General features: G+C 43.5%; 1 protein-coding gene across 1 annotated transcript; it reads left to right on the top strand.

Annotated features, from left to right (window-relative positions):
- Positions 1 to 1879: 1879 nt before the first annotated feature.
- LOC139050868 (uncharacterized) lies at positions 1880 to 20047 on the top strand. Its single transcript, XM_070527669.1, has 3 exons — positions 1880 to 2288; positions 2940 to 3048; positions 10939 to 20047. The coding sequence occupies exons 1-3, from the start codon at positions 1921 to 1923 to the stop codon at positions 11818 to 11820; spliced, it is 1359 nt and encodes a 452-aa protein (XP_070383770.1). The 5' UTR covers positions 1880 to 1920; the 3' UTR covers positions 11821 to 20047.
- Positions 20048 to 20802: the final 755 nt, after the last annotated feature.

Below are 20802 nucleotides of genomic sequence, written 5' to 3'. Positions count from 1 at the left end.
GGCCTCGGTTCTGTCCAGCTATAGCTGGACAGAACCGAGGCCATGTATACGTGGCAGATATGCAAATGCCACGTATACGTGGCATTTGCATATCTTTAAATTTTGGTGCATGATAGTTGGGACACCCTACATTTGTATTGAACAACACGGTGGTGTGTCGTTTCCCTGTCCAAACCGAAAAGTTATACCGAACAATTTTTGTTGAAATCCGGACGTGGTATTCCAGGCCGTCGGTCACTTGGGATTGCGCCCAAACCTTCGTGTGCTCCGAAAAATGTGTAGATCTAAGTGAATTCCGGTAAAGTCATACCACAGTCCTTCATTAAAAGACTGGTCATACTAAAAGGAGCAGGAATGGCGTCGCTCATTCACATGCAACTTTTCGATTTTCGCCCTCTCAGCTAGCCGCCAGGAGGAAGAGTGTCACATACATACATACATACATACATACATACATACATACATACATACACACATACATAATACATACATGCATGCATGCATGCATGCATACATACATACATACATACATACATACATACATACATACATACATACATACATACATACATACATACATACATACATGGACATACGACTACATGTCGAAAGTAGCAGCTGGAGTTGACATCTTAATTCAATATTTATTGATTCATCTCACCATCTATCAAATCAAAAGCTCCGGAATAGGGATTGTGTTAAAATAAAATTTACTCTCTCTAAACATACCATGTTTCCATTATCCTTATAAAAAGGGTGGGACAAGAGCAGGGTGGCGATTATTGGAAAAGAAAAAACCATTAAAGGGATCTGGAGGTTAGGGGTGTTAAGCATCTCGGTAACCTCCTCACTCATTTACCGAAACTATTAATTGTTGCCTTTCTGCTTACTTTTGTTGCTTTTGAGTTAATATATGTGCTCTGCTGATAATCGTGTGTGTGATTTTCGCAATGGGAATGCGAAAAGGAACGTCATAAAATTTGAGGAATAAGAATTGTCATGTGGAGAGATCAAGTTTATAGTTGAGATGTTTGCCCAATAGAAAACAAATAACACATTGGCCTTACAGTGCCTCTGCTATATTCCAGTGCTTCCTATTGCATCTGTTATATCTTATATTCAGGGGAGCTAAAGTTTCACGCTGAAATGCATCAACCGGCCCTGGAAACAACTGCGAGAGCTCAAGTCATGAATTCAGCCAAGCTAGCAAATAAGGGATGCAGCGCAACTAGCGATCCTGTTTAGACGTCGCTAACGCGACGCACAGAAAATGCAGCGCCCACCATCAATCGATTAAACAGGGGAGCACATCAGTCGACGAAGCGCTCTAATTGAATCTCCGAGCACTGTTCTTGAGTTTTTTGTTCTTGCGTTTTACTTAGCGTTTCGGTTTCGTTTCGACGCGCTGTCCACCTGCAGGCATCAACTCGCATTCCCCCCAGTCCCCTGCATCGGAACAAGAAAATAAGAACAAAAGTAGGGAAAGACCCTGCTAGAAGTTGCGATAGCCGCAGTAAACACAAGCCAACTAAATACAGAGGAGGAATAAGCCTGTGTACGGCGCAAGCGATTAGAATGCAAGCGCGCACCCCTGTAACCGCGCGCTCGCGGAGTCCTAGCCCGAGGAAGAACCCTGCGATCTGCTGTTCCATTGGCCCTACCGCGCGCAAAGTAACGACGTAACGAGGCCACGTGGCCAGCGTCGTCCAATCGCAGATTTGCAACGAGTCGACGTTGTCGCGGCGCGAGCTGTGGCTTGGCGCGAGACGAAAACGGTGGGGTACGGAGGAGGGGTGGGTGGGGAAGCCGAGAGCATGGAGATGTTGGTGGTGGAGAGCGAGGTACGGTGGATCCGTGTGGGGGTTCCAGTGGAAAGGGAGAGGCCGCGGTTGGTGGTGGTGGTGGTGGTGGGGAGAGGGGATGCGAATGGAAAAAAAAAAAAAAAATGCGGCGCTTCGGCTCCGTGGTGTTGACGCGCGGCCGGTCCGAGTTTACGTGAAAAAGATGGCCGCCGACGTTACCTTCTTCGTCGGCGAAGAGTTCACCTCGTTCACCGAGCTGCACCGGCGCATCCAGTCGTTCCAGCTGCGCAACTCGGTGCAGCTCTACATTCGCAGCTCGCGCAAGATCCAGGCGGCCCAAGTGCGCTCGACGGACGGCTACAACCCCGAGCTCAAGTTTGCCGAAATCTACTACGCCTGCGTTCGAGGCGGCCGCAAGTTTCAGACTCGAGCGAACGCCAGCAGCACCACCAACGCCCGGCACTACGGCCGGGCCGAGCAGTCGAGGTGGGTACCGGAGAGAGGGTGTGCTCTGATAGCGGCGGATCAGCTGATGATAAAGTGCGCCGGCGTTTGAGCCAACGCGATGCGCCGCTTGGATGCCGGCGTAACATTCCTCACTGCGCGTAGGTTTTGAGCGCGTGGTGTCGGGTTTCAGCAATCGCGAAATCAGGCCCTTCGGCGCCGCTGCTTCTCTGCATAACGCGCTATATTCAGGCCTGGCCCAACGTGCTGGGATGTTTTTTTCGAACGCACACACGATTTGGCGCTCGATGACAAAAGAAAGAAAATCGCGGTCTACGCGTACTCGATGTTGCAGTTGTCGCGTCCTCAGGCGTCTATAACTAATTCTCTATCGCACCTACTTTTGCGTGAAACCGCTTCCATGGGTAAGGCGTTGTGATAAATATTCGACCATCCGGATGAAGCCATGTCCGCCCCGTGACCTCCGCATTGTTTACACTTAACTGGGGTCGCAATTTTATATTTAGAACAGCCCGACGGTGTAAACGGCGTTTACCGCCCGTTAAATAGAAATGCCCCACTTTACGCTCTCGTCAGCATCAGTTTCGCTCGTCTTAGCACAAGTACGCCGCGTATATGATATATATACGACCTAAAACCACCAAATGTGTCTGTGTCATTCGCATTTTTCAGCTCACGCCAGATCAACTGCCCGTTCCACATAAAGATTCGCTGCACAAGGGATGGCCAGAAGCTTTACATTAAGGACTTCAACTCCTCTCATAATCATGGGACGACCGAGGTACATATATCTTTTCTCAGATGCACGGTGATTTGTCATTTGGGACATGCGTACTGTTGACAATGCATTTATTGTTGGCAACAATCCACTGCGCGAATGCACTGCAGACTGTTGTTCAACGCACGCTTTCAGTGTGTATCACATGTGTCTTATGAGTCATGATGATTCATATCTATATGCAACACATACAGATGCATGGCCATATGTATACTTGGCTTTTCTCAAGGTTAACAAGATTTTTCAAGACCAGTAAGTTTATGGAAAATATCCAAGCGGAAGCCAGTTGAGACCAGTTCAGTCACACAGTTTAGCCGTAAGCCAGTTATAATGGCTTCCATCAATTCTTCTAAGTGCCAGAAAAGTTAAGTTTGTCAGGAAAGGTGCTGACAGTTATGTAACAGGTACTGGTTATATGGCCTGTGAAAATCCAACAAGCAATCCTTGCAACATTCTAGTTTTAGGAGATTCTATCAACTGACACTTACTGTGTGTAATACGAAGTACATAGCTTGGAAGATACTCTAAAGGCTTTAAAATAAACATGGCTGCATTTCTTACATGAACCAGTTTTTAAGCATGTGCTCTTTTGTTGTTGAGAATCTCAAAATTATTGCCTCTGGTTTAGTGGTAAAACTTATATAATTGTAACTGATGTGTCTGAAGCAATTTTCATTGAGATATACTGAAGCATATCTCTAACAATTCTCTCCTGGGTTCATATTTATGATTGCATGGTTGCTTTTCTGGAGGCTTTCGCTTTGGTACGACGTAATGTCATTTGTGGCGCCTCAAAACAGTGTCAGGTTTCGCATTGGTGCATTTCAAAACTATACAATGCGAAGATAATGTGCTGATGGCAGGTCTGTGGTTCCGGTCGTGTAAGTATGTCTGACACACAACGACTGGTGTCTGCGAGCACTGTGTCGGTAGACTAGGCAACTGGGGAGGAGAGCATGGGAAGGCAGTCTCCATTTTGTGTCTCGTTAGCAGCAGCCGCCAGTTCTGATAAACGGCATGTTTGTCGTTACCCCGACTCGTCTTAACACGACAGCTGTGGTGACAGCATACGACAGTTCCTGCCGTCATGTCCAGATCTACTGGCCCTGCCACGCAGTGTGTCATTTCTGGATGTAGTCGACCGGGAGTACGGCCCTTGAAATTCGCATTCCACTCTATGGCAGGTTACACAGTCATTTATGCTCCGTGAATAATGGCCATGGCTCTGAATGCAGTTACAAGTGATTGCGAAAGCTTTCCCACTAATTTATGCTGTAACCAGAAACCTGGGGCTGGCATTTTTTTTTACGATCTATTTCGGTTTCCATAATTTTTGCCCTTTGTTGCTGGCTTGGACGGCACTGTTAGGAGTTTTAGATTAGGAGATGCAAAAAGCTTGGCGTCCGCAAACTTTGGCTTCTTCAGTACTTCTTCAATACCCTAATCTTTCACTCTGTTAATGGGATCGGCAACTTGGTGCAACGCACAGTGACAAAAGAAGAATGAAAAATGAAATACAGGGTTACGACATACAGGCATTCTTCTTTCTTGACCACTGACATGTATGTCAACTGTTCCATTTCACATGCGAAATGATAAACTTATATGAAGATGTGGTGGTAATATTCCAGGTTGTTAAAGGAATTGCCAGCTATGTTTTAACAGCTGTGTTTGTGTGTTGGTTTGTTTCTTCTGTATAGAAATGGGAAGCTTGACATCGAAGTGCTCAGACCTGCGATGGATAATTTAGAAATAGTGCGAAACATGTTTTGTGCAATTTCTTTATCTGCAGAATGTCTCGAAATAAAAGTACACCCGTGAGCAAAAGTTTCGGACCACGGGGTCACCGAAAAAAACTGAATTTATTGGTAACCGAAATGCACAAACTGAATTGTACGAATGCACTGGAAAGTTCGAAAGAGGAAATTTGGGCCCTCAATTTCAAGTTACATGCATAGGCAGAGAAGAAAATTCATTTTATCGGGGGAACCCTGGTGTGTGCACGTTTGCGCATGAGTTACATACAACCGTAAACACTGGCAACCCAGAGATTGTAGGATGGCAAGCTGCAAAAGCTGATAAACTGAAAGCAGAGGAAAATTGCATGACATGACAGGATTAAGACCTTGTCAGCTATCACCAGTATATAATCTACCACTGCAGTAATATTAGTCAGCCATAGTTGCAGTACTTTATTTTAGTAATGTCACTTACCTGCTCTTCAGGTATTGGCCAAGAATCAGGTAGCACGAATATAAATTCATATACAGGTAAAAGAAAAGGCGAATTGAGTGCAACCAGATTGACAGGAAGAGAAATGGAATTCAGGATCCATGAAATAATGAAAACGGATTGAAAGAAGATAATATGAAACGAAAAAGATAGCAAGGTAACTGCTTATGTTTTGTGCTCGTGTACCATTGTGGACAAATTTGAAATGCAAGCAAGTAAGGGCTAGCTGAAATGCACTCTTTCATTTCTGCCTTCACCACTTTGAGTAAGATCTGCATGATTTATGCGTGCATGCTGAGTTTGGAGCAGAGACAGTTTTTGACAAACGGCTAAGTAGTGGTGCGACATCATTTTCTCACGCTATCACTTGTAACATGTGCTCTTCATGATTTCCCTTTCACATATGTATCATTTGTCCATTATAGTGTATCAGTTAAGAATAATTTGACTTCTTGCAAAAGGAGATATATATAGGTAGTATATTTTGCACCAGAGGGTCCCAAAATCAAAAGATGGCGCCGAGGCACTTAGTAGTCACTGTAAGAAACTAATACGCACTGATTGCGGTGTAACAGGTATCAAAAAAAATAACTAAACAACAACAGCATCAATTCAGAATCTCGATTAATATTCAAAAGCATAAGTGATTATTCTTGTGAAGTAAAATCGCGAAACATGTTGCGACCAAATGTTCACATATAGCTGTTTCAATTAGCGCACAGAATAAATTCTACAATTTAATATAAAGAAAGGAATGCGGCAGAATTTATTGTTAAAGAAATGTTCTTCTAAGGGATGATTTAAGTATGTAAAGGTAGAGATGATTTTAATAAGTTAAGTTATTCCATTGTTTTGTTGCTCAGCATGGTTTTTCATGTGGTTATCCATCCAAATGTGGTTATTTGACCGTAACTAGTACAACGAACGGGGAGTAAAAAATTGTTTATAGCAAATCTCGTAGAAGTATTGTTTATGAATAATGTGACATCGATAATGTTGTACAGTATCTGATTTGGTAGTGGCATTTCTTAGCAGTAACATATTGTTCTCTAGTGAAGGTCATGGTTATGCCCGCAAATGCAACTGAGTTAAAGACATAAGAAGCGACACAATAGCGGTATCAGTGAGGAGGTGCATCCAAGATTAATGTCCACCCTTCGCTGCGTCAGATGTTCCCACTTTGAAGCTTTCTCTCTCTCTCTCTTCTGGTGTTGTTGTCGAACATTTGACATCTTGGCCTCAAGTGCTCACTTGATGCAGCTGTTTAGTGAAAAGTTTAGTGTTCAGTGAAAGTTTAGATGTTTAGAAAGTTTAGATGTTTTGTGAAAATGAACGGGATGCAAAAAAATTTAAAGAGAGTGCTTGAAGTGCAGCACAAACCTCCATAGGTAAAGTATTATCTTTCATATCCAGAGATATATCATCCAGAGATATTCCATAGGTATCAAGGATTATCCCAATTGTCCTGATGCAGCCATAGGTGCCAGCTGTTTAGTAAAAGTGAAGAGAAGGGAAAAAAAAGAATTAAAAGAGTATGCTTAAAGTGAAGCACAAACTTCCATAGATAAAGGATTATCTTTCAGGGATAATCCAGATATGTTTTCTAGGTTTCAAAGATTACACAGATTATCCTGTACTAGATAATCCTACCTTAAAGTTGACCTGAGAAGGAAGAATTTAGGAAACATGGGAGTTGACCACGTAGTAAGTAATGTGACCATTATGTGAGCAATACAAGTTTTCTTTTTTTCAAACAAGAACTGCTCCGTAATTCATATAAACATGCTATGGCCTTGACGGTAGCAATGAAATAGCCTTTGATGAAAAGCTTGAGTGGACTGGAATGCGATTAAGGGGCGTATGTCGATGTGAGGTCCTGCAGTGTAGACTACTTCATTTTCTGCAAGTTCATCGCCAGGTTGTTAGCTCTAGTCATTTATTGCACCTTTCTGTACTAGTTCAAAAATAGCGCTGGAAAACCAGAGGTCGCTAGATCAAATCACGGCTACGGCAGCCGCATTTCGATGGGGGTGAAACCCAAAACCCAGCCGTGTACTTAACTTTAGGTGCATGTTGAAGAACCCCAGGTGGCCAAAATTAATCCAGAGTCCCCCCACTACGGCATGCCTCATAATCAGATCATGGTTTTTGGCAAGTATAAAACCCCACATTTTTTTTTTGTCTAGTTCAAAAATAAAACAGTTTTTTTTTGGCAGATAAAGTCATGCTTGTTTTCACCAGTGTTTGGGCATGATCTTTCCTCCACTGCGCTTTTATTGTAGTTTGTCATCAGACACAGGTCTCTCTAAATTAATTAAACATTGCTCTGCTGCTTTATCAGATAAGCCTTCTCACACAGCTTGGCAGGACGCCGTTTCCTTATTTTTCCGAATGCCTGCCATTTGGCACAGCGGAATTTGTATGTGCACACCGCAAAGCCTGCATTGCATATAAATGCAAGGGCATCTACCAGTTCTGTTTAAACTGCAAGGATAGGAAAGGCCGTCTTACAGAAGAATACCACTGACGCATTCCGATGGTAATGCTAGACAAGCCCACGGCAAGCGACTGTTTCCGTCACTAGTGAAGTACACAATGCACCACCATATAGAAGGGAACACGTATTCATTGGTGTTCAATCAGTGAATGCCGTAAGCATACATACATGAACGTCCCTAACTGTCATTTGCTGTATTGTTCTCGTGTTCATGAATGCTTCCAATGGTGCTTTTTGATTTCAGTGCAAGAACCCTGGTGTTCCATTTCACTTTGGTACATTGCGCACCCCGTGGAGCAATACGAAAGGGAACAAAATAAATGCGAAAGGGAACAAATAAATGTTGTTGGAGCCAAACACACATTCCAAGTAGATTCAAGCGCCTCTACAACGCCTCTGTAACGAAAGAATAATTATGTCCCAGTCATATAGTGACCCGTGCGGTGCGCGACCTTTACATCGAAGTGACCTGTAGAACCAATGATTTCGGAGGCCTCAAATGCTCCTCTGTAAAGGCGTTTGACTGTACCAAATTGCTCCGCCCTCCCTCCGATGCCGCCAGGCATCGGAGGGAGGGCTACAAGCTGCGTGTTAATATGTCACATTCGAATTCACACATCACAAATAATTGTTTCTCGAAAACAAATTTGGTGTTCCCTCTCATACTTCCTCACGACTATATCCTCCCCAGTCACAAATTACGATCAACTGTCAATAAATGTGTGAAATTTACATATTTTTATGCGAGGGTGCTGGAGACTTCACTGTTCAGTTTACTCTAAACTTAACGTTCATGGTCTATTCCTTGTCATCACTGCACAGAAATGGCAAAAATAAGTTGCGTGCACAAATGCGTATGTCGTGACCTGAAGAGGATACACACGGGATGTATGGTTGCCACCTGTCTAGTATTTAACAACTGCATCCGGCATTTCACTGATGGTGCTGGTTGCTGAGTCGACCTCCTGAATAGCGCACGTTTGCCAGTTTTGCAGTCCTTTGTGGATGAAGGAGTGCAATACTGCATCACGGGAGCACCTTTTGGGTAGATGGAGTGAATCAGAATACAAGGTATATTGAAGAAATGAGCTTGCAAGTTCCCCAATTCAATTTTTGGTGAGACAACTGCCAATTGTTGTGTATTGTCTTCAGTTGCCGTGTATGCTTCAGATTTGTACATACTCGCATCCTGCTGCCTGTTCTAATCGTCAATCTGGGTACCCCTGCTGACTAAGACTAGGGACCTTTGCCCTCATGCTGAACTCTAAATTTTTTCTCAAATAAATTTCTCTCTCTTATGTAGTCCTCAATACAATGTTAATTTCTAGTTTACTGCATTTTCAAATTGTATAAAATTCAGCACAACTTTTGTTTTGTCCCCTTCTTTGTGTGGTATGGTTTCGTATCAAGTCCAGTGCTACACACTCACTCTTCCCCGTTTCCTGTCTTGGCCAGTTTTGTGCTGCGACAAATAGGTGACCCAATTGGCACATCCCATTTCGTCAAACATCTGCCGAGTTCAAAGTACAGATGACAGTATGTTTAAGGGCCATACCATCACAAAGCTTCCTAAGCACGGCATCCCCCGCACTAGTAAGAGGATGAAGAATGTAGCAGACTCACAGTGGGAGAAGAATGTATCAGTCCTTCTGGGAAGGATTCTTGCATAGCTGGTGGGAAGAGGGTAGAGGGCAAATCTAGATAGGATAGTAAGTAAGCCTGCTGGTCAGCAGTAAAGCCAATGGGTTGTGAGCATGGCTTTGAGTCATACCTATCTTGATGGAGGTATGTACCTGCAGTATTGCCATTCAGGATATGTATCTCTGCAAACTTTGGCAGAGGCAGGGAGATACGATCTCTCCAATGCTATTCACAGCGTGTTTACAGGAGGTATTCAGAGACCTGGATTGGGAAGAAATGGGGATAAAAGTTAATGGAGAATACCTTAGTAACTTGCGATTCGCTGATGATATTGCCTTGCTTAGTAACTCAGGGGACCAACTGCAATGCATGCTCACTGACCTGGAGAGGCAAAGCAGAAGAGTGGGTCTAAAAATTAATCTGCAGAAAACTAAAGTAATGTTTAACAGTCTCGGAAGAGAACAGCAGTTTACAATAGGCAGCGAGGCACTGGAAGTCGTAAGGGAATACATCTACTTAGGGCAGGTAGTGACTGCGGATCCGGATCATGAGACAGAAATAATCAGAAGAATAAGAATGGGCTGGGGTGCGTTTGGCAGGCATTCTCAGATCATGAACAGCAGGTTGCCATTATCCCTCAAGAGAAAAGTGTATAATAGCTGTGTCTTACCAGTACTCACCTATGGGGCAGAAACCTGGAGGCTTACGAAAAGGGTTCTACTCAAATTGAGGACGACGCAACGAGCTATGGAAAGAAGAATGATAGGTGTAACGTTAAGGGATAAGAAAAGAGCAGATTGGGTGAGGGAGCAAACGCGAGTTAATGACATCTTAGTTGAAATCAAGAAAAAGAAATGGGCATGGGCAGGACATGTAATGAGGAGGGAAGATAACCGATGGTCATTAAGGATTACGGACTGGATTCCAAGGGAAGGGAAGCGTAGCAGGGGACGGCAGAAAGTTAGGTGGGCGGATGAGATTATTAAGAAGTTTGCAGGGACGGCATGGCCACAATTAGTACATGACCGGGGTTGTTGGAGAAATATGGGAGAGGCCTTTGCCCTGCAGTGGGCGTAACCAGGCTGATGATGATGATGATGATGAAACTTTGGTTGCCTTGTAAACCTTCTTGGGCTCTGAAATAACAGCTAAGGAATTTGTTAAAATATTTAGAAGTTGGAATTCAAGCTGCTCAGAGCCCACACATAGCCTGCATGGCATCATGGGCGGCTTGAAGTTCCGTTATAGGAGGACTGGCTTCCTGAAATGCATAGCGCTGGTGAACTGACATGGAATCACTTGTTGGATTGGGAAACCGTATGTGTTTTCCGCTTGGTAGGACTGCGGCAGCTTTGTGAAGTGACCAGGATCATCTTGTGGGTTAGGGAGCAGGTGCTTGTCAGTCAGTGCTTTTGTATCACTACATTGCAACTTGTCTTTTTTTTCACATCAGTGGGTGCCCCATCCTACATTGTGTAATTTGTCCTTAACCCTACTGATTCGGTTACTTATTTACTGTGCAGCAAGATGCTGTTCTGTCACGGAGCCGCACCCGCCACTACTGGCCAAACAGCGGGAGGCAGTCCGACACACCACCACCGGTATCATCGTCACAGGCAACGTATGGTGCCATGTCCAAGCCAAAATCCAGTGTCGTCACAACAATCGCCTCCAAGGATGGTCAGCGGCAGGTGACGGTCCCGTTGTCATCAGACGGTACGCTCCCCAAGGATCCCGTGCTTTTCCAGCTGCTCAGCTCCCCGCAGCCATCGTCCTTAACCTTCCAGAACCTCCTCTTCGTGCCAAAGAACCATGGTGTTGGTAACAGCCTCCCGAGCCCACACCCTGCCATTGTCTTCCAGCCCGGCACCAACCTCAGCCGGGCAAACAACGCCGCATCTGCTGTGAAAGAGGAGCAGACAGACAGCGACGACTGTGACATTTACATCGAGCCCGAATGCATCTTGCAGTACGACGAGGACAAGTGCTTCGAGCTGTGCACCGCTGACACCAAGGATGGTGTCTGCGGTCCAAGCCTGAGGCTTGCCGCCACCAACAGCCCCAACGCTGGACACAATTCCGACTGGAAACTGGGTCACAGGTGCAGTTCACACAGCACCTCCAATGGAGGGACAAATTCCGGCGTGGTTCTGCAAGCGCTCAAGGCAGTGTTGAACGGAGAGCGTAATAACACTGCTGCAGAGAAACCCAGCAGCAACGTAGAGCCGGTTGCGGAACGTTACGTGGTGGGCCGCTCAGACATCGAGGCACTCACTCGTTTCTGCAGCCACTGCGGTTCAAAATCCCTGGAAATGAGGACCGAGAACCAGAAGGATGGCTCACTTCTGGTTGCATCTGTCTGCAAGAGCGGGCATCAGATCGAATGGAGGTTTCAACGTCTATAGCCATGTCCTAGGTGTTTGTACACCGTCTGGTCTCTTTTCTACGGTACGCATCCACTTCTCATGGACCCAAGTGTGTTTTCACGATGTTTCTTGACACTGTTGTGTGTAAAAAATGAAAGCATGACGCGAGAAACAGTGCCCGCCCGCTAGTCAACCCTTGTGTTGTCGTCTGCCTTGTTGCTATGTTTTTGCAAGCTAGCTGAGCTGTTGGGTGTATAACTAACACGTCTGGTCGCGTTTGGTTGTGTAGATGGACTTGCTTAACGCATCTTTCAAGTTAGTATGAAGAGCACTATTTCTGTCATGTCATCATCATAAATTCCGAGTTACATGGCACCTGTATGGCGAGTTAGATTTCCCATGTTGTGTCAGTTGCTAGGGCTAATTTATACACGTAGTTACTGTGTGTCTTGTAGTGTTATGTTTTTTGTGTTTACGCGCTGAATGGTAAGTGGAAGGTGGTTGTTCAATTCATTTCTGAATGGTGAGATTCTGTGTGCTTTATTGCTAACAGTGGAAGTGAGGATTTCTAGTTTTGACCAAATTGGCTCTTTGACAAGTTTTCCCCAGCCCAGCTTCAACTTTGAGCCCAACATCACAGTCGATTTCAAGTTTCTTTCCGTGATTTTGATGTTATAGTATTTCACAGCTGCACAAAGACAACTCCTAAGGCACTAGAGCAATGCTTACTGTATTCTCATTACATAGTTATTATCAGGTCGCATGAATGGCAGAATCATTATTAGTATAGGCATATTTATTTTGTAGTCACTATCATGTCTCTTTCATCTCCCAGTTTACCGGAGGCAAGCTTCGAGGGCAAAACTGCAGTGTCCTTAATTAGCCATAGCGCATTGGAACCAGTGGTCACAGAAGCACCTATTTCTTCGATACGGCACACACACCTTTATCTGCCATGCATCTGCCTTTTCCATCGTGTCTAATGAATTCTTAGAACTTGATCTGTTATTTCTCCATCATCAATGCTAATTTTGTATTCCCAAAGCGATTCAAGAAGTTGCAAAGCCAAAATGTCGCATATTTTTTTATCACTACTGGGTGTACAGCATCTGTACCAGATGCCTGTGATTTATATGAGAGTGCCATGCCGGTGGCGCCCTCTTGAAATGCATTTTTTTTTTCGTTGTCGTGTGATAAGCTTGCTGCCCTTTAGTTTGCCTCCTTGACTCCATGTGTCAGCAGCGGTATCGGTGGCGCACAAGTCACCCGGCCGTTAACTACAGTCATTTTGCGTCACATTTTTTGTTGCTTGTTACAGAATTGTTAATGTTCATTATGTTTACCCTGTCTCTTGTGTTACTTACATTGTACACAAAAATGAGTTTCCTTTATGAACTGCGTTTCTATAGTAAAAAAAAAAGTCATGCAGATCCAACGCCTACGTTGAAACCTATGTGAAGTGAAGCTTTTCATTAACGTGCAGTACGACCTTGACGCACGCACCAGTCGTCTCAAAGAGCCACTAGGTGTCACCACGAAAGAAGTATGTGCGCAATTGTGGCCTAATGGTCAGGGCACCTGGCTGTTGTGTTGGGAGAGCAAGGTTCAATGTAACACTCTTATCTTCCGCATTTTAACTATTTGGAAAGACAGCATCACCCAGCAGTCATGATCAGCTAAGTCCAGGAGGGTTTGCTTTATAAGAGAAAGAACAGGAGGAGCAAGGATTTGTGCGCCCGAAGGACCACGTGCTAGACCTGATAACATTGAGAGCTGCTCCTAATTACTACATGTCTACACTGTCTGTGTGACCACATGTTTGAGTTAAACTGCTTGGGAAAAAGAGATTGCTTCAAAACTATTCTCACTTTAAGATCGACGTAAATAATAAACATTGAGTGGTGGTGGACTTTACGAGGTCACATTGAGTTGTGGTGCATATTACGGGTTTCCTTTGTTATGGCCAGACTGTAATTTTTCTGTTCCCAGTTAAATTGTGGAAGATCAATACCTTCCATCCACAATTAATATTCATGCTAATAACATTTTGTTGCGTGCTGATGTGTAGTTAGAAATTAAAAAAAAAAACATGTCAGGTCCAGCTAGTCTGTGTCCGAAAATTGGCTTGGGTTGATTGAATTGGTTTAAGTCGTGTTACTGGGCATAAACCAGTTGACTAGCTCTTTTTTCCTTTTCACTGATTGTGCTGCATCATGCATGTAGTCAATGTTGTCACTGTCACATTGAAATAGTTCCGGAAGTTCTCAAACTGTGAGCTGCTTCTGTCTCTTTGCACTAGTTTGACTTGCATCTTTGATTTTGCTTTTTTAAACCAAAACGCTGAAGCCTGTCTCCTACAAATTATTTTCCAGCATCGGCAGCTGTTTAAAATGTTATCGCAACACAAAAGCGAACAAATGCATAAGCGTAGTGGAATAAAGCATAGCATCACATGAGTGCCAATAGTGCATTGGGTCTGTAGAATTTTTTTATTGTTAGTGCTTTTAATGGAAGGTCTCACATTTGACGAGTGGATTTCGAGAAGCTTGGATGAAATACACTAGTGGAGTGTGCAATGTTACATTGGGCCAGCAGCCACATTTTGATGGGAGCGAAATGCGAAATTAATTTTTTATGTTGCATCGGGTTGACCATGTTTCGCATATTTTTCGTTTCGGGCTGAGCAGAAATGAACAGTTTGGAGTGTGCCACATGAAGTCTTGGTTGATGGTTGCATAAGCCGCAGTTATCTTGTAAACTGATTGAAATTGACAGTCTGTAAAGTTATTTGGACAGAGATAACCTACTTAAGAAATGTTGCTTGGTAATACTTTGGAGACTTATTCGTGTGGACACAATTGAAACCTCTGCGTGGTGTCATCGTGAACACCAGTGGCATTGTATGCAGTTTGGCTGCATCTGAGAAGCTTCTGGCTAGTCATTGAATTTTTTTTTTTTCAATTCGAAGTGGTCTGTCTGAAAGCATATGAACTTAAAAAAAAAATGCACAAGACATTATGAGGCAGCGTCGCATTAATCAACCATCACACAAGTACACATTACACTGATTCCATGGGTGTTGTCAAACAGCTAAAGCAGGTCGGTAAAGAAGCTCTGTTAATCTGTTGGAAGATACATAAGCCAAGTGACCAATGTTCACCCACGTACAAGGATATAGCTCTGACTCTCTTCTTGCCGTGACAGGCACGCAGCAACACGAAGAACACATATCTGCGCATGTTTCTTGCACCGGAATTCTTTTCTCTTCTCCTAGCCTCAAAAAGGTTCCTTTTGACACGACGCATATGCTCATTATTCCCCTGTGTGCGTGTTCCATACACAACAAACTCATTGGGCCTGGTTCAGAGGAGCTTGTTGAAATGCATGACCTAACTGTCTTCACAGATGCCCTGCAAGCCCTCCATCTCTGTTCCCCCTTTTGTTTTCTTTAATGTTGAAGCCTTGTGTTTGCAGTGGTTTGAGCATTGATGTCTACCCCATCATTGACTTTCTTTTTTTCCTCTCCCATTCTTCTTCTAGAACTTGTCCAAACAATTCTAGCCTGAAAATTCATGCCATGCTTCATAAGGTGCTCTGAGCTATGCAACATGCATTGTCTGACTCACCCAACGTCCATTACGTACAAGTGCCGAAGAGATTGAAATCTAAACAATGCTGAACTGAAATGCTCAACACTATACGAACACACACCGGGCAAATAATTTATTCTCCACGCATTCCTTTCTTTGCTTGTCTTGCAGTATGTGGCACAATAGACCTTTTCGTCACTGTTAGGCGAGGCTTCCCCGCGAGGCAGTTTTGCCGAGCTGACAGCGGTCATAGTCATTCTTTAGGTTATTCTTCACATTCGCAGATGGAGTGTGTTTGGGAGGTAGAAGATGTCCATGTGTGATGATGAAATCATGCGCAGTATCAAACTGCCAGCTTGCACAGCTTAGCTGTGTGCTATTTGTTGTTCGTCTGCACTTGGGACGATGACCCCAGCAGCCATAGGTCGGGAATGTGGTGAAGCATGTTTGCAAGCCACAGTAGAGGCTCTAGTAATAGTATGATAGACCCACATTTGGGAAAACGCTGGTGACCAGCTTCATTGTCGATTCTGACTGATGCAACCTGCACCCACATGACTAGCCATCGTTTTGTATTTTACTTTAATAACAGCGTGTTCTGTGAGACTCCAGTTGTGATCATGAGGCATTATGTTACACCAGTGGCGCAAACGAATGCAAAGACGAGAGGCAAACAAGGCCAATGTTTCTTGCCCTTGTGCTTATGTGTTCGCTTATCTGATACCTTGATACAAAGAATTATCGGATGTAACAAAACAAATTTAATATTTGGCTGGCCGTGCTTTATCTTGATGAGCATTGTGCTGCTTTAACGAAACCGGAAATATGAGATCGGAGACGTAGTGGCTACAGTGAAGCCAATATTTCTTCACTCAGCAGCCCAAAATATGTATTCTCGCATCAAATATGTCAAACACTCGGCAAGCCAACGTGCCAATCCTGCATGATACACGGATCACATATTTTGTGAGAATTAACAGGAGAGCCCTTTGCTGACCTGTCGGAGGCATCATGCTTGCATTTCTTTTGCCCGAACCCGATCTTGAATTTTTTTCTCGCTGTACGTGTACGCTCGTAACAACTACAGTGTAGTACAAAAGTAGTTTTGTATTTGGATGAGGCATTGTTTCAGTGAAGTTTGGCTGTACTTTCGTTCTTTTCCAGCTCACATGGCAAGCGCTTTACTCGAATGTGGTGCCATGCTAAGTATGGTGTTATGATCACTTGTAGGTGGCTTGCCTGCGATTGTGTGTGACTTCAGGACTAACTGTTGGGCTGGTCGGCCCGACACTTTGGCTGGAAAGACCAAGCACAAATAAATTAGACAGGCTCGTGGAACAGATGAGGACGAGTGCTGTACGATCTTCTTGGACTATATATAGTGTGCATTTTTTTTACTATTTAGTTACAAATATTTTGTTGATGGATATGCTGTGTTTCTTGCTTATTATAGCATGGCTTCAGCTTTGCGCATACTGCTCTGCTCTCACAAGTATGAAATGCCGACTTTTTAAAAAAACCATGCGCACCTATATGAAAGAGGGTGCACTTTTAATCTGTTTTCAAGCAACAATTCTTGCAGACATGTCGGAACCCAACTCACTGCTCTTTGCTGTGTAGTTCTCGTGTTGAAGGATCGTGCTTGTGGAGCTTTGTTTATTTCAATGTAGACTCAAGGGGAAAAAAAGACGGCCTCAAATGCATTTGTGAAAGTACATTTGTGAAATAGTACAGGCTGAATGAAGTGAGGGGTGTCGACTCATTTGCAATGCAGCTAACTTGCGTTGTGTCAGATGCTTATTTCTTAGAATTTTAGATCTGTCAAACAGCAGGAGTTGAGTGACTTATCTGTATTCAGCTTGACTGCGGTGGACTTGCCTGAGGCCCTGCCTGTTGTGTCTGAGTTGTTCAAGCACAAGTGTGTAACTTGCAATGAGCGTCGGTTGTTGGGTTACTTATGTTCTCCGCTGAATGTTGTACAAGCGAAGGAGTCGGGCTAAACGGCTAGATTACTCGCATCAAATTTTTGCGTGGAGGTAGCATTTCAGCACCATGTTTTGACACCGTGGTTTATATACCACGTTTAATTAATACCGCGTGTTTGCACATCACTACACATCATCAGCAGGTGTTGCAGGACCGAAAAAGATGTAACCGTGTCGGTGCGATCATGTCAGATGCCACCTTTCGTCCCTAGTGTGAAATGCGGTGCACTCCTTGTCTTGCTGGAACAGTGACAGAGGGTATCACCGTTTTGTAGCTGAGAAAACCTGTACATTTTGGTTCGGCATTGCCTTAGATGACAGGCACATCCAATTTTTTTTTTTTAATGTGTAATTATTACACTAAAACATAATATCTTGATCAAAATGCACCAGAAAATGCTGCCTCTGTGCAAAGTTAACCCAGGTGTGAGCCAGCATTTTGGCTGGAAGAGCTGGTTATATCCATCTTCCATTATTTGTGCAAGATTTGGTACATTCTGCTGCGATTTGGTAATCTACGGTTGTCTGGGCTGCTTTGTTATGCCTTGAGTAGGTTCCCACCATCGAGAAAACCAAAAACAATTGTAGTGCTTATTTCGGAGTATCCTGGACGCTTTTCAACTCAAAGTAAAAAACGAGTACCATAAAGAAACACCTATAGTTTGTTGACGGTGACGTGATTATATAATCGTGAGCTATCGTTCACGGCACTGCACTTGTATAAGTGCCGTATGCAATTGGTAGTCAATGGGGCAGTTGCCTTGCTATCACGCCAATCTCTACCATGATTGGCAGGCACCTGAACACCAGCCAACAAAGAAATACTCTTGTGTAAGATAATTTTCTTTTTTTAGAATAAAAGCCCAGATCTCCAACGTGATTGCCCCAATTGAGTATAGACTTCTGAATATATGCAGTCTACTGAAGTGCTCAAATTTTATATGTGAAACAATGGTTTGTGTTGTCTACACTGTAATTGTTTGTGATAAATTTGTCTGTTCTTTTAATTAATACTCATAATGATGCAGACGAAAATGGGTTTGACTATTTCGCCAAACTCAAGTATTTGACACGACCATCCCGAGGAAAGCTTGGCAAACCTTTTGTTTTATTTGTAACTTTGCGCCTCGCCATTTTTGTGAGAGCCAGGCTTTCGATAGGGTGTGTCTGCGTGATTATGTCTCGCTCTGCTGTTTGCACTCAACACTCATTCTAGGGCTCATTTTTTGCTTGTCACACACGTGCAGTCTATTTCTGTGTGGTTTATTTAGGGCCTTTTCAAAGGTTATGGCCCTCTAGTCACGCAAAGGATGCTCTCGCATCAAAAACATGGCTATCTCCGGTCACACATGTTGTACAATGCTTTTACTTTACGTTGGCACATACATCCAAGTCATGCGTTGATTGTCAGCCTGGTCTTTAGGTGTCTGATGGAATGTATTGATCTCGCATATCTGTGTGGTTCAACCTGCCCTTGCTAGAAACCACGAACGCCACATTTGCATGATTTTCTGGTGGCTGGCTAGTTCCTCATTGAGTTACACATGTATTTTGTGCTTGCTGTTTCACTCTGCCACGTCAAATAGTTTACAGATGTTTTAATCCGCATTCTTAATTTGATGCAGTCAAGTAAGCTTTTCAGTGTCATGTCTGTTTACAAATCAGCTGGTAGTTATGTTGTGCTTATTTTAAGTGACACCAGATTTTGCTATGTGACACATCTAGCCAGGTCAAGTGGAACATGCAAATGCCGTAGTATGCTGATATTACATCACTCATCAGTCAGCCTTCGGGCCTGGAAGCAAGACCCAAAGCCAGTCACATTATGAGGGCTAACGAATCCGTAAACAGACTTTGGCTAAGGATTAGTTAGCCCTTGTAATGTGGGAATATGTTACAAGCACTTGTATTCTTGCTTCATACGTACATATAAAGCAGAATGTGCAGGCTTTAAGTTGACGTGATCCAACATTAAACTTTTTTGTCTGTTGGGCCTGTCCCAAGCATCATCTAGTCCTTACAAGCTTAAGTACAGTTGCAATCTTTTTTTGTGCCATATGTTGTGCAATTTCTTTAGGTGTAGACTGTACACTTTTGTCTGAGCAGCTGTGTCGAACATTGAGTAGAGAACTGTGTTGTGCCATAAACGTTCAGACATGAATGGAATAATTTATAGTTTGCAAAATTTTTCTTTTATGTTGGCTGCCCCGCAAAGCTTTACTCTAACCACGGTCCTACTCAAGAACTTTCACTGACAGATCTGGTTGTCACATTTATGGCCAAAAGTTAAAAGGCTTGACATTTTTCTCTGTAAGCTGCTTGTTAGTTAGAAATTTCTGAGATTTTTACACAGGTTGGCTTCTTGAATGAGAAACTAACCTAATCTGTGGACAAGAGTTGCTAGGAGAAAGCAGTGAGGAGAAGCTGACTTCTGGAATTTTGCAAATTGTTCATTCTGGCCAGTGAAAAAAAAAAAATGCGCAGTGAGTGTGTTGCCTTGGAAAACCCAATGTATGCCATGCCAAAACCCTTCTCACACCAAAGTTTGCGTAGTTTCATGTGTCACTTATCCTTGTTTTGATGTATTTTTTATGTATGGATGTGTGTGTTGTGAGAGTCTGCAAATTTATGCAGATATTGCTTGACCGATGCATAAAAAACAAAGAAAAATAAAGCACTTTTAAACCTGCACCTTGAGCACATTAGATTCATTCCTTTGCATGCTTTGTTCTACGAGTTGAAGAAGTAGCAACACGACCGTTTCAGCTTGCCTTTTTTTTTACGTTGAATGAAGGTCTGAACCCTCTAACTCGTACATAATAAGCACCCAGTGTCAGAGCGCAATTTTCTACAAATGCTTGTTTCTACCAACTAGCCTTGTTTTTTGGCAATGTGAGAGTAGATGTGTTCTGACATGTATGACGCACTCGTTCACTCTGTTCCTGTGATCGCTGCCACAGCTAGTAGAAATATGTGCAGTGCTTTTGGTTCTGTTTTTTACAAGCAACATTACCGTGCCTCCTCGCCTCATCACTGCATGACGTCAGCAAATTTTGCTCCCTATTGTGATGTCTCAACAGTGTTCATCACCTCAGGTTCTACATTTCAAGTCCATCTTCAATTCAATTTCGTTGATAGGAGCAAACAAAACAACAATACCTGTTAACATAGCCTGAAAGAGGTTCCCCCCCCCCCCCCCCCCCCCCACTGCCACTTACCTATAAAAATGCAGTAGGAGCAGAAACACAGCAATTACATCCAGTACATATAAAACATACAATAGAAATGGTACATTATATATCAAGATGTGCACAAATAACATGTGTATTGATGTACAGTTTGCAAAACTTAATGCTTCATTGAATACGAGTGCAATAAGTGCAATATGCTAACACATAGAGTGCAGCAAAATGTAACGGCCAAGTAACATGTAAGTGCAGTCAATT

This window comes from Dermacentor albipictus, chromosome 10 (assembly GCF_038994185.2).
Source record: "Dermacentor albipictus isolate Rhodes 1998 colony chromosome 10, USDA_Dalb.pri_finalv2, whole genome shotgun sequence".
In the NCBI taxonomy this organism is placed as follows: Eukaryota; Metazoa; Arthropoda; class Arachnida; order Ixodida; family Ixodidae; genus Dermacentor; species Dermacentor albipictus.
This window is presented reverse-complemented; position numbering and strand designations above follow the sequence as displayed.

Excerpts from the sequence above, each read along its gene's own strand:
- LOC139050868 (XM_070527669.1), top strand. The coding sequence starts at position 1,921 with ATGCGAATGGAAAAAAAAAAAAAAAATGCGGCGCTTCGGCTCCGTGGT. Across the intron at positions 2,289-2,939 it reads GGCCGGGCCGAGCAGTCGAG|CTCACGCCAGATCAACTGCC; the intron begins GTGGGTACCGGA and ends CGCATTTTTCAG. Across the intron at positions 3,049-10,938 it reads ATAATCATGGGACGACCGAG|CAAGATGCTGTTCTGTCACG; the intron begins GTACATATATCT and ends TTTACTGTGCAG.